The sequence below is a fragment of the Mauremys mutica genome, chromosome 6 (genome assembly GCF_020497125.1).
Source record: "Mauremys mutica isolate MM-2020 ecotype Southern chromosome 6, ASM2049712v1, whole genome shotgun sequence".
Lineage (NCBI taxonomy): Eukaryota > Metazoa > Chordata > Testudines > Geoemydidae > Mauremys > Mauremys mutica.
Genome location: NC_059077.1, coordinates 4243520 through 4269543, shown reverse-complemented (window position 1 = coordinate 4269543; position 26024 = coordinate 4243520). Strand labels below are relative to the sequence as shown.

The 26024-nt window shown below is 46.2% G+C and overlaps 1 protein-coding gene across 1 annotated transcript in view; it reads left to right on the top strand.

The window, feature by feature from the left end:
- The window catches only part of DNAI1 (dynein axonemal intermediate chain 1), a 296761-nt gene that overhangs the window by 119545 nt on the left and 151192 nt on the right, over positions 1-26024 (top strand). The window contains exons 13-14 of the mRNA XM_045022468.1: positions 2065-2312; positions 21739-21828. Coding sequence (XP_044878403.1) covers positions 2065-2312; positions 21739-21828 — 338 coding nt within the window. The remainder of the gene's footprint in view (positions 1-2064; positions 2313-21738; positions 21829-26024) is intronic.

Genomic DNA, 26024 nt, shown 5'->3' with positions numbered 1-26024 from the left:
GCATCTGTTCCAGTTTGAATTCATCCCTTATCAAAAATGGCAGACCAGAATGAGCTTCTCTGTAGCAACACCTCTTCTACTCCCATTGAGCATGGGAAATTTTCTCTTCAATGAACGAAGAACTGGGAACTGCAGCAGACAACCTGGTCATGGGGGGAGGGGCAAAGAAGAGGCCAAAAGCTAATAAAGAGAAGGAAATAGACATTTCAAGAGAGCGGAGTTAACATCAGAGCACACAATGGAAAGGAGAAACTAGATAGGAAGGGAAACAGTAGTTTTAGAGGCAAGAGAAGTTGCAATTACAAAACACAGATGTGGGGTTAAACAAACAAATGAGAAATAAAACAGCAGTGACTTGGGCATTGCATTTATATTTTAACGTGTTGGGTGCTAGATGCTATAGATGGTTTATTAAATGTTTTTCCTTGCAGGGAATAAAGGAGATGATATAGTTCCTCTTTTATATAGAGGTTAAAAGTGCATCCATCTGGAGCTCAGCAAGGTTAATAAAATCCATATACATCGAACGACTGTCAGAAGGCTCAGACTCATTCTCCCAGACACTCAACCCTCCCTCTTAGAACAAAGCAGAGGAAACACAGGCCTTTCATCATGTCCAACTCCAGGCTCTGGAGAACCAAAGGGGGAAGTGCCTCCAGAGCTGAGGACCCCTCAGTAAGAATGGCAGGCCCCCTTAAAATGCCTTTATGATATATATCCCTCTGCTACCCTGGTTCTGAGTTTATTTCTAGGATGATGATTGCCATTGTACCGTGTACATCAGTGATTACAGAACTTGGAAGGAAGGAGGCCTGTGCTCACTGTGAGGGGTTAGACCCCCCTTCTGGGATGCCACCTGATGTACTGGGATTTCACTGAGCCTGCCTGCTCCACTAGCCTGGCCTCCCTCTCCCTGTTTTGCTGAATTAGGCTCTCCGGCCTCGGGCAGTGCACATACGCAGGTAGGGACACACCAGCTGTAGAGTCTCACAGAGACTGCAAACAGCTCTCTATGAGAAGACAGCTAGGAAATCGCCCAGCACTCAAATGCAGCTTCCCTCTGGAAGGTACACCCAAGATAGTATTGTCTTGCACTGTAGAGAAATGTGTACAATGTAAGCTCATAGCTTTGTCTCCTCTCTCAATGTGGAGGAAGATATGCACAATTTGCCCTCCCCCCAGTTAGAAATTGCACGAACTGGGTTTAATAATAAACAAAACAAGTTTATTAACTATAAAAGGCAGATTTTAAGTGATTATAAGGGATAGCAAACAGAACAAAGCAGATTACCAAGCAAATAAAAAAAACCATGCATACTAAGCTTAAGATCTTAAAGAGACTGGTTTCAATAAATAATTTCTCACCCTAAATGTTGTTTTAGGCAAGTTGCAGAGTTTCTGTAGCTTAGAGTTCCAGTTATTTCTCTCTACTGACTAGACTCCTGTTTTAGTCTGGACTCAGCCTTTGCCTGTCCCACTGCTCAGTTCCTTTGTCTCTTCCGGTATTTTCAGCAGTCTTTCTTCCTGGGCAGGAAGGCAATGGGGAAGAGTCCTGTTTGCCTTACTCCCCAGCCTTAAATAAGATTTACATAAAGTGGGAATCTTTTGTTTCCCAGTCTTGACCTCCCCCTCCTTTTAGTTGAAAATTACTAGAAGTTCAAGATGGTGTTTAGTACCAGGTGACAGGACCACCTGACCTAGTGGTGTCACAGCTACGTCCCAGGACGCCTCTCAGGAAGGAGAGAGATTAATATCTTCAAAGTCTTATTGTTTCTTCCTAATGGCCCATCAAGGCTGATGGACTGTTGCCTGGTGGGTGTCTCCCACACATGAGTTAAATTGTGACATATTTAATATTCCTAACTGTAGATACAAAATGATACATGCCTACAAATTGGATAATAACATTCAGTAAAATATAACCTTTCCGATGATACCTTACAAGACCCATCTTGCATAAAATAGATCTCAGTTATGCCATATCCATATCATAAGCATATTTCCATAAAGAATATGGGCTGTAACGTCACACTCACATCATGATGTGGATCTTCCTTTCTCTAGATGACTTCATGAAGCAGAGCCGGGGCATGCTCCTTCTGTACACCATGAAGAACCCCTCCTTCCCTGAGTACATCTTCAGCAGCGAGAGCGGCATCATGTGCCTCGACATCCACAATGACCATCCCTATCTTCTTGTCGTGGGCTTCTATGATGGCAATGTGGCCATCTACAACCTGAAAAAGTTGCACTCTCAGCCAGGCTACAAGAGCTCTGCTAAATCAGGGAAGCACACAGACCCCGTGTGGCAGGTGGGTGCCCCAGCAGGGGTCGTTCATTTCCTTTTACCTACAGTGATGTTCAGTTAGATCGAGTTCAAACAGCACAGTGACAAGCGTATGCTTTGGCCCTGTATGCATGGTAATACTAGCTACTGATTGGTAACTTTCGGGGTGCATAATAAATCCTATTGCAATGTACAGGAAGGAAATAATGAGCCAGAATAGGCACCAAAACTTTGATTAAATAATTACTTTTCTTTCACTTTATTTGAGATTAGGGACCGACTTCTCTTATTGGGAGCAGCCAATCTCCTTTGTATATTATCGATGTCACACTGACATCCTGCACGTAAGGCTATTTATCTTGTAAAGGTAAAGGCAAAGGATTGGATTCTGGCAGGCACCAGGAAGTGGGCAGAATGTACAGAATGATTAATCAGCTGTGAGTGACAGTTGCATTCTGGCAAGATCAGCCCAGTGACAGCCCGTTGTGCAGTTGACTCTCACTGAGACCAACAATACACTGCATTGGGGCTGAACATAAAGGCTTTTGCTGGGTCATTGATCACGACAAGCAGGCCACGCCCTCTCATTTTAGGCAATGCCCCATAACAATGGGTGATGTTTTATTGGGGCCAAGATGGGTGCGGTTGATCCTGTGCTAGAATCTGCTGGCTCTGAGTTTTCTGGCATGTACCAGACAGAATTTAACCCACAGTAACGGTTACATGTTATTAATGGCTTCCGTTGAATAAAGTCCAAGAAGCGAGGAATCTAATTGCAGGGTATTCCCATGGTTTTCCTGTACAGCAAGTGACATTTATGTATTATTATCGTGTATTATTTCAGTTAATGCATCATACAGAAACTTTGGAATTTTAAGGTCACTTAAAAATGTTCCTGCAGCAAAGGTATTTAGTGATCTCTGGACCGGTTTACATGGGGCCCTTTGCCATTGATGCTTGGCACCGCATTGCACCTACTCCACAGACAGAGTGGGAGAACATTCCCCATCACCATCTCCTTCCTGCTGCTATTGGAACTCCCTGTTACCACAACAACAGTTGGGCCAAAGTAAAATAATATGCTTCTCAGAATGATTGACAGGATCCCTCCCGATGAAGGCTTCCTATAAAGGGCTGAGAGAACTCAGTTGGCAGAGAGCTACAGGAACCAAGCTGGCTCCTGTGGTAGGCCCTGGAGCAGTGGGAAAGAGGCAAGGGAAAAGGCATCTGGGCCCCCACTGCCTGCTTTGGTCAGAGGAATAACTTTGTTACACCACAGTTTTGTATTTGAAGACTAAAAGTGTGCTCTGAAGGAAGGGTCTGTACAGACTTTTGGGCCTGGACTAACTTCCTGGGCCGGGGAGAGACGCCAGCAGCCTGCTTTCTTGTTACCATGTTTCCAAAGTGCAAAGGGCCATTTCAGTATGTCCCCCTCTGCTGAAGTGTCTGTATTTTTGGAGTAGGACTCGACAGGCTGAGTAACTGCATTATAAAAACCAGCGTGGTGCTAGCCAGCTGCACAGCCGTCGGGAGAATGAATTGTGTGCGCACAGGTGAGGGGAGACTCTGAACTGCAGACATGTATCAGCGGCAGTGCTGTTTCCTCACTGGAGAGAAAGGGAGCCATGAAGTGCCCTTTGATCTGAGTGAAGCACTTGTTGCTTAATCCTCGTTCAGCACTAAGAGGTACTATCATTTTGCCAGTGTAATTTAAGGACACAAGTGTTCCCCTAAAAAGCCTTTAGCTAGGTTGGGTACCATTTCTCCATTTGCCCCAAATCCTGCAGTCCTTACTGAGGCATTACTCTTGGCAGGGACTGCAGAATTTGGTCCATGACTTTTAAATAAGCATTAGAAAGGTAATGGGAAATTTTGCCAAAAAATTAGGATGTGCTGTTCTGATCCTCTGCTCTGAGCTGCCCGGCTCTTTCTTTTTGAAACAATGCACGTATTTTAGCAATAGAGAGAGAAGTAGAAAGTGAATTTTCTTCGGAGTAGAATAGAAAATCTGACAGTTCTCTCATTTTTATCACTTAGTCTTCAGGGAATTAGTATTATCATAGGAATCACAAGCATTTTCATAAAACAACGCCAGTGTTAACATATCACATTATTACATGCAAAAAGCTATGGCTAAAATTTTCTGACTCCGTTGCTTAAGATGACGAAATATAGACTTGCTCTCTTAACATCAGGTCCCTACTTTTCTTGCGTGTACAGTAATGGCTTCCTTTATATTGAGAGACTCTTCCATGTATTGCACTCTAGCTACTCCAATATAAATGAGAAAGTTCTGGTTTATGGCAATGCAATGTTCAGGTTACACGTTCAGTCACAAAGGCCAATAACATATTAGGCCACTGATTTATCACCATAAACAGGGACAGAAAACACGTATACCTGTAGACATATAGAATATCTGTGTGGTGCAGCCAAATTAACCTAGCTGTTGGAACCTTAGCTCTTATATGTCCTCCTGACTCACTGAGATTCTAACTTTGCAATGTTGCAGTAACTTCTGCTATCCTAAGACACAAGGCAAAAATCGCCCATTCACAGGAGGTTAATATAGTTCTTTGCCTTTAATTTGCTAGTCTCATCATTAAAAAGGGAGAGAAGAAGATTGCCTATGTTTGATAATGGTATTTAATGTTAATTAGACCTTGAGGCTCACATCTTATGTGAGGTGAATGGGTTGGGTGGGGGAGGCACAAGGCCACTAATTACCCACCTTTACTGGTGTTATTGTTTGGCTTGAGAGCGTATGCTGGAGTCGTGACTGGAGGGCAGATGCCTGAAAAGAAAATGCATCTTGGAGCAGGATTAGGGGAAAAAACCCATTTAAATGGAAATAATGATCCAAAAGGTCAACACCCTTGTTTGTATCCAGTTCAGAGCTAGTTCCAGGGGGCTTGTCTTGACTTAAGCGCTCTGAGGAGTATGCATCCCCCTTTCTCAAGCCAGGGGTTAAGTGCCACAGTTTGGTCCCTAAATGCAAAATCTGTGATTCAAAAGAGGTACAGATCCTATAGGCTGAGCTAACCATCTCTGCAGATGCCCTCTGAGCAGCCTCCCCAGGCCGTACTGTCACCCCACCAAGAGGACGTTCTCCTTGGCAAGAACTCTCTCTCCTTGGCACGTTTCAGATTTCAGCCGTTTTTTCTTTGGCCCTGGCTTTTTAAAAAGATGATGGCTAGAATTTTTTATAATGGGTAAAAAGTGTGTTTTTGTCACTCTTCCATCCCTGCACAGCAGCTGAAGGGACTTTGCTCAAACCTTCCAGAATAAGTCACCTTTAGGCACACATCACTCATGGACATGTTCAGCTCAAAAGGTTTGGAAAGTTTGGAGTCTTGAGCTTGTGAAAAAGGGGTTGATCATAGAAGCTGTTTGCAACTGCAAAGTGTATTTCTACTGTGCAAAATGGCTTGTAATACAGCTTCGTACTCAGCAGAGCTGCCACCTGTGTATGGCCTTAATCACACGTTAGCATCAGAACCAAGGTTTTAGTACTACTCCTGGTAACAACGCAGAGCCCATGCTATTGTGGGAGCTGGACTCTGATGCTGCTTTGCTCATCAACACAATTGTTAACCAAGTTCCAGTTGCCGAACGTTGACCCCACGCCGCAGAAAGGTGGACGCTTCAATCAACTGCATTTATAGTCTGTCTCAGTGGGGGCTCACTAGGTCGACAGAACACAGCTGAATTTTTGGACCCAATTTGAGTTTCCAGAGCTGCCAGTTAGAAAAAACACTTTTCTACTCTTCACATATTAAATCTGATGAGGGCTCAATGAGGCAGCCTAACCACAGGAGCCCAGCCACTCTTCAGGGGAAAGATATGTACTTTAACAGGGAAAATGGCCTAACTCTGAGGTGTAGGAACTTGGGCAGTAGTGTCTCCATAGGAATTGTGGAAGCCCCATCTTTTAGGACTCTGAAATAAAACACACTTGAGACTATTATAGGGAAAAGTTCAGATCCTCAGTGATATTTAGGCATCAACTCTCTTTGAAATCAATAGGAAGTAGGTGCCTAAATACCTTTGACATTCCGGGCCAAAGTTCCTACAGTGACAATGACAAAGACAACGAGATGTAAAAGGGCTTTCGCATCTCTAATTTCTATGCTCTGTCTAGGTTCTTGCATGATTCTATAATGAATCTTGTGTTTCACCAAGCCATTCCCAGTCCCATTTAAAAAGATGTTCACTCTTATTTCACTGATGTCAATAAATTGGTTCAGTTACAAAACAGGATCACAATCAGCACGTACCATTGTCCCCCTTTACTCTCCCCCTGCCTCCCATTGAGCACAGCTGCACAATAACAGCCTTTCTTAGTGCCGGTTGTATTAGCTGTGCTTAAGAGTAGGATAGGTGCTTCATCAATAACCCACTGTCGCACCAAGTAACCGTTACCCTTCTGATGACTGGCAATTTCCTTCTAAACCTGCCACATTAAAACCCAGTCAGACAAATGGCCTCTGTGGCTGGTTTCTGTTTATGAGATAGGATCCGAAGCAGCAGAGCTTCAGGCTAATGAGGAGTTTGGTGGGAAAACAGAAGGGAAGAAGGAAAGGTTAGAAGGTTGGCAGCAAGGTGAATAGATAAAGATTAGCATTCTGGGAACGGTCTCAGCTCTCTCCATGCACACTTGCAGTTAATAGAGCTGTTTGTAGGGTCTCCCTGGTTACTTTGCAGACACATCAAGCCACAGTAACCTTTGTATATATTTAACTGCCACCCACAAAGCTTAGTAAAAAGAATGAGGAGTCCTTGTGGCACCTTAGAGACTAACAAATGTATTTGGGCACAAGCTTTCGTGGGCTAGAACCTACTTCATCAGATGCATTGAGTGAAAAATACAGTAGGCAGGTATAAATATCCAGCACGTGAAAAGATGGGAGTTGCCTTGCCAGGTGGGGGGCTCAATGCTAACGAGGCCAATTCAATGAGGGTGGATGTGGCCCATTCCCAACAGTTGACAAGAAGAGGTGTTACTTAGCTTAATGTTACTAGGGGGTCTTTACTACAGCGGGCGAGACCTGTGCAGACAGTAATTTGGAGAGGAGGGGAGAGTATGAGAGATCTGAAATCAGTAAAGCCAGAAAACAGTGAGGTGGGGTTCAAGTAGACAGGACTTCTTGGGTGGGCTTTAAAGCTGGCAGATAGGTGGATGTAAACAGGTGGATGACAGAGCAGAGCCAGCAGCAGGCGGTAAGGACTGTGGAGCAGGAGAGAATCTACATAAACCCATCAGAGTAAGATAAGCAAAAAGAACATCAGATAAGGATTCATCTCAGAGCCTCCACTGGGAGCCCTGCTTTCCCCTTTGTCTCTCCCCAGTAGCTTTTCTTACAGCCCTAGCCTTGAACACCCGGTCAAAGGAGGGGGAAAGAGAAGCTGAAGTTAACCCCTTGTGTACTGGGGACCAGGTATTACCCCTGTATCCTGTCACAGAGATTTTGCTTAACTCAGTCTGGCATGTGCACAAAACTGCTGAAGAATGAGGAGAGCATTCACGTGCTAAAGAAGGATGGTCTTGGAGCTAAGGCACTAGACTGGGTGACAGGAAATCAGTGTTTGAGTCCTGGCTCTCCCATTGACTGGCTGAGTCACTAAAGCCATTCACAGCAGCACTACTCATAACAGTAAGTGCTACCTCCAGTACTAATCAGCTATTCTACACAGATTTTTATACTGCCCCATAGAATCTGAGTGCCTTCCAGTAGTGCATTAAGCAACATAACAGAGAGAAGTGTGTACAGGGGAGCGTTTTGGTTTTGAAGGTACACACACACACACACACGAGTTGTATGTCTATGTTAGAAAAGGCAGGTCTTGGCGCATAAGGTGGGTAGGGTTGGGATGGTCCTCAGAGAGGTGACGCCACAGTCCCTGGGAAAGTTCTGTCTCCCACACAGATGAGCTTTACCTTGTTGTGGAGCATTCCACAGGGCCAGAGGAGTCAAGTTGTTGACCATCCCAGCGCTTTAGTCTATCTTTTAAATATCCTGAGCCTAGGACATGGAGCACTTTGAAGATAAGGACTGAGACTTTGAACTTGATTCAATGTTCTATGGGAAGCCAGTGTAGAGAGCAAAGGACAGGTTTGATGTGTTCACTGGGTTGCTGAGGAGATGTGCTGCAACATCCTGTACCAGGTGGAGTTCCCTAAGCACAGAAGGCTTCGTGCCCAGGTATCGCATTGTTATAGCCCAGCCGGGGAGTATGAGGTAATCATTCACCACGTTGGGATAAAGTGTCCTAGCCAACCAGAGATGACACAAAATGTTGGACATGAATAGATAGAACCTTTCGAGAAAATCTTTGCAGCATTTTGATTTCAAAATTTTCTTCTCTTAAGGAACTTTTGGACTCATTTCACTTTAAGTTTAAATGAGGTAAAGTGTCAGAATTTTTCTCCTAAGTGTCTTTGCTGTTAATGAACAGGATCTCTGATCTTTAGCGCAGATGTTGTATTTTATCAAGGCAGTGTGAGGCCGTAGCTCCTGAAGATTTAGATTTTATACTTGGTACAATAGCTTTTTTTTAAACCACAACTTGGATACACATTCTGTCAGGTCTGAATTCTCTTGTAAACCACCAGAAGCCTTCCTGGAACATCATGTAACATTTATCTGAAAAGGGAGTTCTGCTCTGATGGGTTTTTTTCCCCTCTGTACTTGCATACAAATGCTGGGCTCTCTGTCCTTCTTCTGGTCTGGCTGCTGCTAGATCAATAGATTTTTGTTTTGTGCTGCTTTGTCTCCCTCTCCATTCTGACTTAAGATCTAAAGTACAGATAATTATCGGATTGTGGCTCTTTCAGACTTGGGTTTCTTTATTAGTGTCCATGTTCTAGGTGTAAGCTTTTCCCCTTCACTTAGTAGTGGTAGCAACATTATTTCTTGAGGCTCTGATTTGCAAAGCCCCTTCAGGGATTGAGAGGCTGGAAAATCTCAGCCTGAAAGTTTAAGGTAACAGGGGAAGAGGCGACTCATTCATTTGATTATAAGGAAGGATGTTTGGAATCCCGAATTTAGGACTGCTCCTGTCTAAAACTCTGGAAGTGGACATAGGGGGTCAGATTCTAGGAGCTTGCACAGAGGTTCTCCTGAGTCATGCTGGCAGTCAGACCAGGTGAGTCTTAAAAACACCAACCTAGGATGCAAAAAGGTTTGTGTGTTTCTCTGAGAGAGGGAAGTCGAGGCAGGGTCAGACGACTCCTGCAGGGAACACAGCTAAGTGCAAGCTTTGGCAGAAACGGTTATGTAAAATTAACAATAAAAGAACCCTCAGGCAGGGGTTAAGTTTGAACTTTACCCAGAGCACGCAGGTGTGTGTATTACCAATAAGATGGGAGTGTGACCTGAGTGCAGTGCTTTCTAGATACAACAACAAAACAGAACTGGCTGGGCCTGATCCTCAACTGGTGTGAGCCTCCACGCAGTCTGTGGATGCTAGTGGAGCTACACCTCCCAACTTCTCTCTAACCTCTGCCAGGCCAGAATCCTGTGAGGTGCTGAGCAGCCTCCACTCAGTGCTGGGCAGGAGGCATGACTCGGCATCTGGCAGGCCAACTGCCTGACTCCCCCGCTGGTGATGCAAATCAGTAGAGCTCTGCTACGGTGGGCGCTTTGTGTCTAACACCATTACAGACCCTGCCTCTGATTTCCATAGCACCAGCCATCCCCAGGATTTGGATGCAAGCCTTCCCGCTGTGCGCCGTTTGCAGTCCCTACCCACAGAAGGTGAAACATAATATTTGGCCTGTCAATTGGAACTCCTGTTCATTGAGCAGAGTCAGAATTGGGCGTGTGAGCCAGGAATTGCAGCTGGTTAAATACATAAGAGCAGTGCTGGCCTCTGTTGTACGGGATGTTAGCTGCATATCATATCTAGGGTGCCATAAGTGCCCCAACCACTGATAAGGACAAATAAGTAAGAACCTAGTTTCCGGTTTCCTTGCTGTTCCGGCTCCATGGCCATAAGCCAAGCCAGGACAATAGGAAGTGCTGTGTGCTAGGAGGGGATAAGCAAATAGGCTCTTAGTAATATACTGTGAACTCACAAACCAGAACAGCCAAATCCCAGCAGGAAGAAAAACTGAAAGTGGGGTCTGCCTTGTCTCACTCTGTTTATAGCTCAGCCACTGCTTCCCTTAGATAAATCTCAGTTTCACAAGCTTAAGGGCTGCCTGGGCCCTGAGCTTGCTGTTTGAAGAGGGGTGAATGTCACCCTGAGTCTCTCTATTCAATTCAGTGCCACTTCCCTGTGTGTTAGTCTAATATCACTGGCCTGACGTTCTCTGTCAGAGAGAGAACACTACTTCATTGCTGCCATGGGTGGCAGGTAGAATAGGCTGGAGCCACTGCCAGGGGATGCCGGGTTGCTGGTTTTTGCTTATTATTATGTTCTATGCAGATTCCAGGGTAGCTAAGGTGGAAGTATCTGCTATGCAGCTTCCTGAGTTCATCAGTATCTCCCTGAACTCCAGAGAAATTACTGATGAACCCAGAAAGCTGCGTAGCAGATACTACCTCCTCAGCTGCCTCAGAACCTGCATGGCATATATAAAAAGATCAGTGTTCTTCTGCTGGTGGGGGGAGGCAGAGGCGCGGTGTTTCCCCATTCTCTGGCCCAGGGCTGGGGTTAACTGGTGGCTGGAGCTGGGATCAACCGTCTGGGGCCGCTTGGGCTGGTCCGGGTCTGCAGTTGGCTGGCTGGCCGGCGCGGCTGCAGCTGCTTGCACAGGCCCTATGCTGGGATCAACCATCTGGCTGACACCATTAGGGCTTCTCGGCCAGGGTGTAGGTCGGTCAGCCATCTGGGGCCAGCCCAGGGCTTCCCTGCAGCGGGGGGACCGCTTTAGGTTCCATCCGGTCCGGAGCTTCTTGGCTGCAGGGGAGCAGCGGTACAGGGGGGCTCAAGGATCCTGCCATGGGGGGTAGGGCCTCGTGCAGAAGGGGTGGGGCTAGCCTCCCCGCAGTGGGGGCCCATCCGCCGCCCATAATTCCTGACCTTTTCTATCAAAAGTGTATGTGCTGCATGTGAATATACCCCTGCTGTGGGGCTGATTCTGCTCTAGCTTCTGTGGGTCTTATACTGTCATTACTTGGTATGATGGGGTGTACAAACATCATACAGGGCAACAAGCGGTTATGGGCACTGGAATGGGTTACCTAGGGAGGGGGTGGAATCTCCTTCCTTAGAGATTTTTAAGGTCAGTGTAACAGTTCACAGCCTTGGAGCACCCTCTGCAGGCCCATCTCACCTTGCTGGGTCCCCGTGTCCCTCCCAAACCCCAGTCCCCCTTTCCACTGGGGTTCTGCCCCTTGCAGTACCCCCACAGTCTCAATGGGTCTCCCCCACCCACCAATCCCCACCTTGTCTCAGTCTTGGCTACTGCCAGTCCCCATCTAGCCTCCATTCATTGGGGCAGACTGCAGTATGATTGCCACTCATCACTGGCAAGGAGGGTTTGGGCCTGCTGCTCCACCTACCCATAGGCTGCCCTCTGCAACCCCAGTACCTATTTGGCCTCCCACTAGGCCACAGCTTGGGGGGGTGTCCAGGCTAGAGCTCCCCTGCTCCACCTTCCCTGACAACCAGGCCCTTCTCCCTCTAAAGGCAGAGAGAGAGTCTCAGAGTGCCTGGCTCGCAGCCCTTTTATAAGGGCCAGCTGTGTTCTGTTTGGGGTGTGGCCCCAGCTGAGGCTGCTTCCCCAATCACAGCCCTCTCCTGGGCTGTTCTAAGCCCTTTAAGGCGGGAGTGGGGCAACCACCCCGCTACAGTCAGGCTTGACAAAGCCCTGGCTGGGATGATTTAGTTGGGGTTGGACCTGCTTCGAGCAGGGGGCTGCACTAGATGACCTCCTGAGGTCCCTTCCAACCCTGGTATTCTGTGATTATTTTGGGCTCAGCCAACCCTGCCCTGCCACACCTGCAGCAAATGCTCCATCTGATGGAGGAATTAAAAGGTAGGGAATTGCTCATTTGGGTGGTAGAGTTGGAAGTGAGCAGATAAGCAGCTTATAGCTCCAGCAGTGCAGTGGGAAGCCTAAAGATTCTGACACAGCTGCCCCAAAGGGGCCCTTCTCTGAGGAAAGGGAGGACCCACCCCAGAGACAACCAGAGAGGGAAGTATCCTGTGCACCTTGGCCACTGGTAACTCCCTTATTTCTTTTGATTTGGATTTCCCCCCCCCAAGTGGACTAAGCTGGGGCAGGATGAGAGGAAGAGGCCCAGGGAGGACACCCTTAAGCAGCCTTGGTTGCCAGACCACTGGTAGCCCAAAGGGTCCTGGGTTGGAGCCTGGTGGAGTGGAGGGCCTGGGCTCCCCTCCCCACAGGCAGCCAGGGATTGTGGCCATGGCCACTAGGCTATGCTCCCCACCTAGACTCTGAGTGAGGACACTTACACTTGATTTTAGTGGAGTTACTCCTGGGGTGCGAGAGAGGAGGATCAGTCCCTGTGACTCCCAGAATGATGCAGCCAGTGAAGAATCCACTGGTGCTACCATTGAGAGAGAAATGTTCTTTGAAGGCTAACGGTGACAATGGCATTTACTCCATACTGGGTCCTTAAAATAACACTGGAACAATCTCAGTGCTGGTGTCCTCTTTAAAGCACCCCGCCTTGGCTGTGGCAGAGATGGCATAGCAGAGTTCTGCGCTACCTCTCTTGCTGGCTGGCAAAGAGAGCTTGCAAGAGCTGCAGAGAAGCAAACAGCAGAAAGGCTTGTAGTAGAGCCTTTTTGCTTCCTGATGCTACTGAAACCAGCGGAGGCATTTGTAACTTAGTGCCCATGCGAGGGGCTGCCATCTGACACCAGTTGCGCTTGAGAAAGGAGAAAACACTGGCTGCCCCTACACAAGAATAAAGCCATCAAAGCGCTCCACGCCCAGCAACCAAACAACTGACAGCCTCAGTAAGAGAGCTGGTGACAGATCTCCCACTTGCTGGGAGACAGTGGTCCCTCTTCATTCTCACCTCCTGCTCCTTTTCTGCTCCTCCATAGGTGGTACCTCAGGTTATCAATGCAGCATGCTGAAAATCTCTCCCTCCTGGTTCTAGGGTTGCCAACTTTCTAATCACACCACACTGAACACCCCTGCCCATGCTCCGCCCCTTCTCTGAGGCCCCACCCTCCCCGCTTGTCCCATTCCCCCCTCCCTCCACTTTCACCGGGCTAGGGGAGGGGCTATGGACTCTGAGCTGGGGGTGCAGACTCTGGGGATGAGGGGTTTGGGATGTAGGAGGGGGTTCTGGGCTGGACCAAGGGGTTGGGGTGCAGGTGTGTGTGTGCGGGGTCCCAGTGACGATTACTGGGGGCAACCCTACATGCCCACTGCACCAATTCACCACTTTCTCCAAAGGCCAGGTGCTCTCATGTCCCCTTACCAAACCCATGAGGCACCCTGGCCCTCTTCATCTGGGATGTTTATTAAAAGGAAAGCCATGGATGCAAAGGCCATCTGTTAAGGACGAGATATTTGGGTGAGTTCCTAAACATACTGTAGATAGCATTGGACCTTTGGAGCTCAAAGGGATGTATTAAACCTGCCAGACAGATGAAGAAAGCACAAGTTGACTGAGAAGTAATGGGATCTTTGGATGTTTGTACATTCATCAAGAAGCAGAGAGGAAAGGTAAGTAAATTCTGGAGTCTAAAGCTTTTTCTCCCTAAAGCAGACAATATAAACAGACATTTAAATATTACTGGTTCACATAGTGGAAGAGGCATTCACAGCAGACAGCCTCTATTGAATGGTTACTGAGGTGGGGGAATGTTTACTTTATAAATGCACTGAGTGGATCCATTCTGTCATGTCTCATAATTTTACAGTAAACCATCAGTGTATGCTTCGATAAACGACGGCAGCGCATCCGAGAATTCTGCTCTGCCAATCTGTTCTCTCATCTGCGGATTAATGTCATAGATGAAAACATTTGCATTTAAAAGGGTATCTAGACTTTCACTGTAGGAATATTTTTCTATTGCATATGTTTTTGGAGTTTTTATGTAAATCAGATTAATTATTTATATATGCATCGCTCCATCAGTCTCCATTCAGAGTCATAAGACATATTTACTGTACAAAGAAGACTACTGAAATCTAATCTAGTGAGTGAACAAAGCAGTCACAATGTGGTTAAACATGATATGAGGCAATTCATGCTAGGTGAAACCAAATTTTAAATTGGATAAAACATCCATTTCTGAAGCTAGGAAACTATTTATTTTCTGAGGCCCAAAGGTGGGGACAAAGAATGAGGTAGCTTAAAAATATTAGACTTCAATTAGGGACCTGAGAATAAATTCAAGTCAGTTTTGTTTGCAGAGGTTTCATGGCCAATACCTGCTTATGGCAACATTGGCCGTTATATTTCATCTGCTTTTGTTCATACTTCCTGTACCATGACCTGACAGGGTTTCTACCTCCAAAACCACATGTAGTAGTGGGGATGATACTCTGAGTAATGATGTGACCCCAGCCATCTCCCTGTGACTTAATGAGATATTGTGACCTAATGTTGTGGGATTTGAAATCTCCAATTAACTATCACAACCATTTAAAGTCCTTCCTTAGCTTCCGAGTCAAAATGAGCCATCTGGTCTCATCACAGCCTTTTCCTTTATCCCAAACCCACTGTGTAACTTATGTCTCATAGAGAGGGATGTCCCTCATTTTAGTCCCAAACTTAACCTAAATTTGGTACCCCCTCACTTCTCCTGCTGAAAATTATTTACAGCAGAAATAAAGACTTATGAGGCTGAGCATATAGAGAAGAGTTATTGATATCATAGGAAGGAATTGCACAGCATTTTAGATTTTAGAAATGCTGTGCAATTCCTTCCTATGATATCAATAACTCTTCCTCAGTTTTCCTTTTGTTTTCCTCAGTGTGTGTCTGTCACACATTGTCTCACATTCAGGGGCTTGGCAGGTCAAGAGACATGCCACACAGTTTGTCACGATCGCAAGATTCTATGAGAGGGGTTCATGCCTGTAGTAACCGGTGTTCTCCTCAGAGATTGAGAGGCATTGGCAGAACTGTGGACGGGAAGTATCACAGTGGCTGTCTGCAAAGGATTGAAGTCAGACATAACAAGGAAAAATGTGGCCAATTATGTTTTAATGAAGCTAGCGGCAAACATCCTTACATTTAACAAATGCTAAACTTGCTCACCAGTTCTTGTAAAGGGACACTGTCAGGATGATAGGAATTTTCATTCCCATTCAGACAAGTGGTCCACCTAGTCTGGTATCCTGTCTCCAGAAGTAACCAGTAGCAGCTTCTTGAGAGGAAGGTGCTAGAATCCTTCTAATAGATTAGAGAATAATCTGTTTATAGGGGAAGTGACTTGCCAACCTTGGTGAGGATAAGGTTTATACCCTTTATTTTCCTTTTATCCCATCAAGTGTAACTTTATATATTGTCATTATCTGTATAAATATTCAGTCCTTTTGGAATTCTGGTAAGCTCTTGCCTCAACTGCAGCTTGTGGGAATGAGTTCCACAGACTATTTATGCATTGCACAAAAATAGGTTAAAGAGCACATTAAAAGGAAAAAACAAACACGTTTCCTTGCTTGTTACTAATAACATCTTACTCAGTAATGCTGAATAATTTTAAAAATCTCATTGACTCTTGTGCATTTATTTTACTTGTTACTCTAAACTTGGCATTTCTTTGAGCTGCCTGTTCAGTTTTGGTTTTGTTTACGGACAGGTTTTAGGCAATTTCACTCTCAAGTTCTCACGAACTGTCTGGGTTGAAAACAAGGGAAAGTTTTAAAAGATACAAAAATGAACCACAAAATCCTTTTAAACGGTGAAAGATTTGGAGAGGTCACAGTACAAATTTCTCCATTTCTTCTCTCTGCCCCAAACCAGACGTTTTTATTATGAATTACTGTAAAAATACTTGTGTCCATTTACATAAATAAGGAAAAAAACAATAAATCCTTGATGAAATTTGTGCTAAATGGATGTTTTTTTCAGTGCCTGGCACAGTGAGGGGCTGGTGCACAACTAGGACTCCCAGGTGCTACCATAATGCAAATTATAGTGATTTTTATCTCGGGAGGCAACATTTTTTGTATTTGGTAGCAAAAAATTGTGCAAACACTTCAGATGTGGTTCTTCCTTGTTATCTATGTCGTAAGTGAACCTTTGTGTATATTATCATGCTGCCAAAATACTGGATCATTATCACATGCTTATATAAGGAATTAAGTTCTCAGCACATACCTTGACACCTTGTGTGCTAGTAAAATGATTGCCATGACACACCCAGCATGGATGTGGCTAATGAAAGGAAGTTTATTTCATGTTCACAAACCCCCGGTAAGAGGGGACAGACAGGCAATTCTGTTTGAGTATCATGAAGGCTGTAAATGAAACTGGCAAAAGTTTATGGGATTCCGGGAGCAGCAACACCTCCTCCCCCTGCCAAAAACAGTGACGGTGTTGGAGGGATTGAGTTATGAAGGAAAATTAAAAGAGTTAAGTGCCTAATTCTGCTTTCCAAAATTCAGTGGGAGGCGCTGGTGCTCATCTGAGGACAGAATTTGGCCCTCCATGTGCAGACTTCAGCCCAAGAGTATTCAAAGTGTGCAAACACCAGGGCTGGTGAGATGTTGTATAGGTTGGGGCAAGGGGTTACAGCTTGGAATAATGGAAGGAAATTGATCGGCTGGTCAGCTCCAGATTGGAGCATGTACTGTGCACACATGGCTAGGACTGCATCTGGAGACTTGGTGAAACTTCAGCTAGTGTGTAATTTGGCTGCTCACTTGCTCGGGCCATGGCTACACTTAAAACACTACAGCAGCACTGCAGCTGCGCCGCTGGAGCACTTCATTGTAGATACTCGCTACGGTATGGGAGGGGTTTTCCTGTCACTGTAGTTAATCCACCTACCTCCTTGAGAGGCAGTAGTTAGGTTAATGGAAGAATTCTTCCATTGAACTAGCGCTGCCTATACTGGGAGCTAGTAGAGCGCTGTGAGGTAAACCCACCTTCGGAGAGCGCAGTAGGGAAAGCGCTGCAGTCTGTCCACACTGACGGCTGCCAGCGCACTGGTGTGGCCACCTTTGCGGCACTTACAGCGGCATTGGGAGCGGTGCATTATGGGCAGCGATCCCAGCATGCAAGTGGCTGCAATGTGCTTTTCAAATGGGGGTGGGGGTGGAGTGTGACAGGGAGTGTGTTGTGTGTATGTGGGGGGGAGAGTGGATTTTTGGGGGGCTGAGAGCATGTCAGCATGCTGTCGTGTAAGTTCAGACGGCAGCAGATTCCTCCTCCCCACCTCTCTCTCTCACACAGCATTCCACACTAATGGCTTGCATGCTTGCTGTCAGAAACAGAGCTTTGAAAGGGCATTTCCACATTCCTACAGGAGTTCAAAACAATGACAGGAGTGGTCACCTGACTTAAGGGGATTATGGGACGTTTTCAGAGGTCGATCAGAGCGCAGTAATGCAACACCTCGTTCACACTGACGCCCGTGCGTTGTAGCCAAGGTGCAGCAAACGTTATTCCTCTTGCCAAGGTGGAGTACCAGCAGCGCTGTAGCCGCGGAGTCTGAGTGCTCTACGTGCCTTACCAGTGTGGACGGGGAGTGAGCTATGGCGCCCAGGGCTCCTTTATTGCACTGTAACTCGCAAGTGTAGCTGAGCCCTTAGGGTAGCTTAACTACATTAAGCCAGTGTAGCTGGGTAGACCTAATTTTTCAGTGTAGACCAGCTTGTCTACACAGGGACACTGATAAAAGTCAATCTGAATTAACTAAAGCTGTGAATTTAAAGTGGATTCATTCAACCCTATGTGGGTGCTCTTTTTCAGATTTAAAGTGGCCTTAATTTGGTTGAACTAAACCACTTAAAAAGTTAATTCAGGTTAACTTTTCTGAGTAGCCCCATGTAGACAAGTCATTAGTGCTGATCCTTGTAAGGAGCACAACACATCTGTGCTCTGTATCTGTACTTTACGTCCAGATACAATTCAAGTTGGTTTTGATCTGTAAATTCTAAATGTTTTCTGTCTTGGCTACCTTAGAAACCATTTTCTCCCAGTGTGATCCTGCACCGAGACTCTGGAGTGAACGGCCCTCTTGTTTAGGCAGTAGTACTTTGGTGGCATGGTGGCAGGTCTTTTCTATGAGAAGATCTCGACTCAGGATGTTGCTTCCCTGATTTCAGTCTGAATCAATTGGCCTTAAAGGCTTCTCTGTTTCCCCAGGCCTTTGAGGAGGAGATGGGTTGAAGAAGGTGTACGTGAGTTAAGGGGTGGGGGGATTACCTCAGTGGGCTGGACAAATGAAGAAGAGCTTGTTATATGATGATAAGTTAAAGTTTAGGCTCCATTTTCAAAAGCAGCCTTTAATTTGCGGTCTCTCCATTTTAGGTGCCCAACTTTAGATACCTAGGGCCAGATTTTTAAAGCTGTCAGCCACCAGCTGGCCTTGCCACCCCTTCACTAATTCAGAGAACAGCTTAGCAGCTAGCATACGTGAAGCAGCCATTACGGAGAGCGTGACAGAGACCGGGTGGAACATACTCTCAATCACACTTCTATAACAGTGTCGACAATGGATCTGGCTCATCTTCCTTAGCATCAGATGAAGGGGTCTGACTAAGGGAGTATCCAACGCTGACAACCATTGTCATCAACGTGTGCTGCCCTAGGTAGATGGATCTGAAATGGATGCTCTTAGCAATTTTGATGCATTGCAAAACAGCGCTCTCGGTACATAGCATTGAAAAGAAGCGACTCTAACATAATTAGCACTTTTATTTTTGGGTATATCATATTGTGCAATTCCATTTATGCAAGATAGAACAGAGCAGTGCTGGCACGTACTGCCTGTGACTTGTAATAGTTGCCGCTCATACGATAGCCCTTCTGGTCCAAGAGTTATAAGCCTGCCACTCTGTTTTCAATCATATGTCATGGCCATATAGAGAGCATATCAAAATATGCTGAAATGGATTTCCTTAACTTTCATTTTTAGTTCCTCAGAACAGTGTGTTTTTCACTAGAGGATTAATTTCTCTTCAGTGAGTCTGTTGCTTAGTTTTCATGCTCTATAGGGCTTCATAATACAAACAACTTTTTTTTTATAGGATCAACACTTTTTCCCCCCAGGGAGCAATACCAAAAAACCAAGTACCCATAACTACAATATTGAGAATACAGCTTCCTTTTTGGAAATAGATGCCACCTAAATAGATTGTCGTAGATGAAGTATTTGGTATGCTCTGGGATAATCCGATTAATTTTTAATGCATGATGTTTAGAGAAATAGATCTTCTGTGGTACTCGGACAGAGACAAATACCCCATTGAAATCATAGGAGCAGTCTTTGTAAGTTATTGTGCCCATGCTCTGCTGATCGATGCCCCCAGAACTGTAAGTGGGCAGATGTTGTGACAGGTCATCCTTTACTCGTCAGTCTTATTGGATTTCAGGATCAGAAAATTGGATCAATCTTGGTGCTTTTGGTCTCACTGAAATGTCTCTTATAAATCTCAGAACATTTATCCTTGTTCTAATCTCTGTCACTGAGCAGTCACATTCAAAAGGCAAATCTTCTCAGCAGGCAGATAAATGCTCTGAAGTAGTAGAGAGAATTTACCCTTTTAGTTATTTATGTGAAGGGTGAAATTTCCTCTAGCGCAAGGCCTAGGCACCACTTATGCTCCTTGGGTCCCTCTGCACAGGACTGAATCTCATTCCTTGAGTATCAATGTCCCAATAGACACCACACAGGGCCCCATCCTGTTTTCATTGAAATCTATTGCAATGCTCCTATTGACTTCAACAGGAGCTGTAGCCAGCCCATCAACAGGAATGTATTTATACTCTGGCATCTGATCCCTCCTGCAATACATTGAAAGAGGTCTTGATTCTTCAATGTATTTCTTTACTTGAACTTAATGCTTGCAAAGGGGCCCAGGCTCTGAAGTCCTCCCATCCAGGTACAGGTAGAGCAAGGGCAGTAACGCCAGGGAAGGCTCCAGATAAATCAGCAGCGGTGTTTGTGCATCAGGGGATATTTGAATAGTGAACACGGGCTGGTGAGGATGCCAATCCTTGGGCTGCAAGTGCTGAGAGAGCTTCTCCCCTCCAGCTGTTGTCTGTGAGCTCTTGTGCAGGACCCAGTCTGGTAAGCTTGTTTAGAGCACGCCGACGGGACCAGGCCGAGCAGAGGCGTGCCTACGTTCTCCTGGACTGTGCATCGCTCTGTGGTTTAGCTGCCCAGGTGACTGGTGTGGGGTTTCAGTGTACACGCACAGAAGCAGAAACATAGGCACCGCAGAACCTTTACTGCAAACATTCAGGCACTAAGGGAGTTTAGACACCTACGGTGTTTGCGGGCAGCTGAGCGGGGGTTTTGTGGGGACTGATTCTGGGATTTAGGCACCTGAAGTGGCAATTAGGTGCCTAACTCCTTTTGTGAATCTAGTGCTAGAATTTTTCCACAACTTAATTGTGATTGTGTCCAAAACCCGCTGCTGGTAGGTGCTGTAGAGACGTAGACAGCACAGGCCGTATCCTGGTGAACCGATAAGCAAAGCACCTGATTGTTCAAGCAGCATTAAAACACCAACGCTTTCTTACCGATCCCTTAGGCCCCCATCCTGCAGTTTGAGCTGTACAGGTGGACGCTTGCCTCCCATTGACTTCAGCTGGATTCTGTGGGGGTGTAAAAGGTTGCCCAAATGGAGTCCCATTGAAATCAACAGAGCCTCACATGGGTGCAGAGCTCTGTCTGCATGGATTGGATCGCAGGGCCAACGCACTGCAGAGGGGGAGAGTGGCAGAGGGTTTCAGTGTGCGGAAGAACCTCTTGTGTTTCACTTCTGTGGCAAGTCTGATCTGGATGACTAGACTCTGCCTCTGATATCACAGCTGGAAAGAACTAGCCACAAGAGTGACAGAGAGGGGCTGATAAGAAGGTTGAAATACTGTACTGTATGATGTTGGCTGCTTATAAAACTGACTAGGAAAAACAGGGTGAGTGTGAATAGGACCAAAGTCCATCCCATCCAGCTCCCTTTATCCTCTTCAGCCCCTAGTCAGCTGCAAGAGGGGGTGCCAGTGGGGTAGTGCTAAATGTGGAGTGCTTCAACTGAAAGGAAACTCATTCATTTAGAGGGGGAACTCAGTGATTTGAGCATTGGCCTGCTAAACCCAGGGTTGTGAGTTCAGTCCTTGAGGGGGTCACTTAGGGATCTGGGGCAGAAATCAGTACTTGGTCCTGCTAGTGGAGGCAGGGGGCTGGACTCAGTGACCTTTCAGGGTCCCATCCAATTCTATGAGATAGGTATAGCTCCATGTGATTTGAAACCTCCATCTTACCGACTGCTCTGTAGTTATCCCCTGCTGAGTGCTTCCATGCCAACAATGAGTGTTGTGTTTGGGTTTTTTTAGGTCAAATGGCAGAAGGATGACCTGGACAATAATTTGAACTTCTTCTCCATCTCTTCAGATGGGCGGATTGTATCATGGACTTTAGTTAAGGTAAATGTTATGGTGTGATATTTTCTCCCTTGCCGAATTGAAGCAAATTATTTATAAAGTTCAAAAGTAATAATATATCAAGTGCACTAATGACCTCAGCCACCTTGCCTCTCTCATTATTATATCTTTTATTGGATCAACTTCCGTTGGGGAGGCCCAGCCCTGCAGAAGAGCTCTGCATAGGTTGAAAACTTCTCTCTCGCCAACAGAAGTTGGTCCAAGGAAAGAGATTACCTCCCCCACCTTGTGTCTTTCATGTCCTAAGACCAACCCGGCTTCAAGAACACTGCAAACAACAGTGTTATAATAATGAGAACAGGAGTTCTTGTGGCACCTTAGGGACTCACAAATTTATTTGAGCATAAGCTTTCGTGGGCTACAGCCCACGCTCAAATAAATTTGTGAGTCTCTAAGGTGCCACAAGTACTCCTGTTCTTTTTGCAGATACAGACTAACACGGCTGCTACTCTGAAACTTATAATAATGAGTTAGGCATGAAAAGAAGAGGTTGTTAATGATCAACAGTGCAATAGTTCCAATGTGAGCCTTTAAAACTTGTCATTGGGTTTTAGTGTTAAACTACATGAAGTGAACAGGGACAGCCCACACCTCTTTGAGCGCCAAACCCTTGGGTCCTGCATGCAGCATTGGTAAGCAGGCTGTGTGCAGATCAGTGGGCTCTCGGCGCGAGGGGTTGTCTTCCACCAAGTTGCTTTGAAGTTGCCAGAATCTAGTGTGATTCATTGCACAGAACATCCACCGTTAATGAGAGAGCTGACTGTAGAATGGACCTCTTTCTATTTTTCCCTCCGCTATCAAAAAATCACCCTTTTAGGAGATGATTAACTAAGGAGGTCAGGTATCAGAGGGGTAGCCGTATTAGTCTGGATCTGTAAAAGCAGCAAAGAGTCTTGTGGCACCTTATAGACTAACAGACGTTTGGGAGCATGAGCTTTCGTGGGTGAATACATCCGACGAAAGCTGATGCATCCGACGAAGTGGGTATTCACCCATGAAAGCTCATGCTCCCAAACGTCTGTTAGTCTATAAGGTGCCACAAGACTCTTTGCTGCTTTTAAAGAGGTCAGATTTGTGAAATCCAGGAAGTGATTGGGAAGGCTTCAACTTGCTCAGCAACTCAACTAACTTTTCCTTTTGAGGGTGCAACTTAGGAAAATAGGTTTGGCAGTTTGTCCCAAAACCTCCATACCCCTTCTTTTCTTCTTGGCACAAAATAAAAAATGGCTTCTTGCGTGAGGATTTCAGTGTCCTTTATTTCACAATCAACTGGATAACCTTAAGATACATAGAAGCTTAAAGCTCTAGAGCAGGGGTCGGCAACCTCTGGCACGTGGCTCGCCAGGGTAAGCACCCTGGCGGGCCGGGCCAGTTTGTTTACCTGCTGCATTGGCAGGTTCGGTCGATCGCGGCTCCCACTGGCCACGGTTCACTGTCCCAAGCCAATGACGGCGGTGGGAAGCGGCGTGGGCGAGGGATGTGCTGGCTGCGACTTCCCACCACCCCCATTGGCCTGGGACGGTGAACTGTGGCCACTGGGAGCTGTGATCGGCCGAACCTGCTGACACGGCAGATAAACAAACTGGCCTGGCCCGCCAGGGTGCTTACCCTGGCGAGTTGCATGCCAGAGGTTGCCGACCCCTGCTCTAGAGCTACAGCCTCAGGGAAGCAAAGAAATTTCTCTATAAGGGATTTTCCTGTTGGTGTAGGTAATCCACCACCCTGACAAGTGGTAGGTAGATCGACAGAAGAATTCCATTTCAGGTCATTTATTTGCTTCATCTCTCTCATATTGATGGAGTTGGGCACAGTGATAGCACTGTCAGTTAGAAATAGACAAAATCACTATGGCAAACTTCATGAAATATCAGAACATGTGTTTTCATGAGGGTATTCCCCGTAATCCTATCCTGTCTCTGGAATACTGAGCCACTAGACAGCTCTGAAATGTTGTGCAGAAGGTCTGCAGTTAGATCAGTGGGTTTCACTGGCTTGGACCTTATCATTCCCTACCAGAAGCAACAGTTGTGGGAATGACAGCAAAGCTCTGGTTGGCTAGTTGATGCAGTCTGATTAAGGTCCAGGACTAGGAGTTCAGTTCCCAGCTCTGATACAGACTTCCTGTGTGACCTTGGGCCACATTACTTAACTGCTCTGCACCTCGTCTGTAAAATGGGGATAATGGTCCTTCCTTAGGGGAAGTATTTGAGGCTCACTTCACTAATGCTTGTGACGTGCTCTGACATTATTAAATAAACATACTACTGTTGTTGGGTATCCCTGGAAGTGCATTGGACAGTTTCTTTTCCCTGTGGAATTTCTGAATGTCTTATGCAATAAACAAGCCCCAGGAATGTATTGTTAGGGACCACACGTCTCAAACCTCAATCCATAGGGTGCTAAAGGGCTAGTAAGTTCCAACTTGCCACCCTGTGATGGGCTAATAATCACCAAAACTAGAAGCTTGACTCCAACCTAGGACTTCAGTCCTGGGATTTCATTGGTGGAGCTCTGAGGGTTCTGATTGGTTCCTTGCTTCTATGTAAAGCAAGCACATGAACAGGAAGTTGTCCATGCATCTAGGTTCACCCTACTTAGGACTGCTTCCCTTGCACTACATGCTGCTACTGCCTGATTCTGATATCCCGGTAACCTGACCCTTCCTGACTCAATCTGACCTCTGGCCTGTCTTGAACTCTGATCTCCTAGTATCTCACTCAGCCTGTCTCCAGACCCCTTCTCCAACCACTAGGTCAGACCGCCAACATTCTGGTCAGGACCGTATGCAGAATGGACCTGGCAGAATGGACCTGCCTAACCCTTCAGGAGCACTGGGCCCACATGAGTGGTACAATCAAGCCCTGCAGGCCCAGGTCATCCAGCTGACCGCGCATAACCAGCTATTGCAGGAGCAAGTCAGACAGTTGCATGCTGAAAAAGCTGCACTCAAGTCATGGCTTGCGCAGCCCTGTTACACGATGCATCTGCCAGAAAAGTTTGATGCTAATTACCAGTGATGCCAGGGTTTTATAAACCAGTGCCACCTCCTATTCATGATGCCATTCTCAGTTCTATACTACTGAGTATAGAAAGGTGATTCTGGTTATCAGCCTGCTGTCTGGGCAAGCATTAGGCATGCGACAGCCCAGCACTGTCGAACTGGGAAGTCTTCCTCCAAACCATGTCAGTGCTATTTGACAGCCTCCCAAACCCAGTATGGCAACTATGAATATCTGGTAATGCCCTTTGGGCTGACCAATGCCTCGGCCACCTTCCAACATAAACGATGATGTGTTCTGAGACATATTGGACCAGTGCATAATAGTTTACCTAGATGACATAGTGGTCTTCTCTGACGATGCAGAACAGCACACCACTCCCATCGAAATGGTGCTGGAATGCTTACGGCAGCCTGGCCTTTATGGTGAGCTCAAGAAGTATGCTTTCAATTAGGCCTCCACAGAATTCTTCGGTTTTGTCTTATCCCCAGAAAGGATCCAGATGGACCCACACAAGCTCCAAGCTGTCCATGATTGGCCAGTTCCCCACTCTGTATGTGACCCGCAACGCTTCCTGAGGTGCACCAATTTTTTCAAAAGAAATGGAGCCCCCTCACTGCTCTCCTTTGGAAATATGCCCTATTCTATTGGTCTTCCAATGCCAGCATGCATTAAATCAGCTGAAACTTCCCTTCACTACTGCACCCATATTGGCTCACCCAGACGTCATACATGCCTTCATTATAGGAGCTGATGCTTCCAGCATGGTGATTGGGGCTGTCCTCTCCAAATGACTTGGTCCCAAACAAGCATTACACCTGTGCGCTGAAGCTCACCCCCCACAGAGCTAAGCTATGAAATACTGGCTAAGGAACTTCTGGTGATTAAAAAAACTCTTGCAGAATTGTGTCACTGCTTGGAAGGAGCTCACCACCCGGTCCGGGTATTCACTGATCATAAAAATACAGAGTACCTCCGTGGGGCAAAGACCTTAAACCAATGACAGCTTCAGTGGGCCCTATTTTTCTCACAGTTTGATTTTTGTCATCACATGTGGCCACAAAACCAAAAATATCAAGGCCGATGCCCTATCCCGAAGATATGGTATCAATCCAGGAGCCCCCACCCAGGGACCAACACTATTCTCAAATCCCATAACTTTCTCAGCTTAGCTGTTCA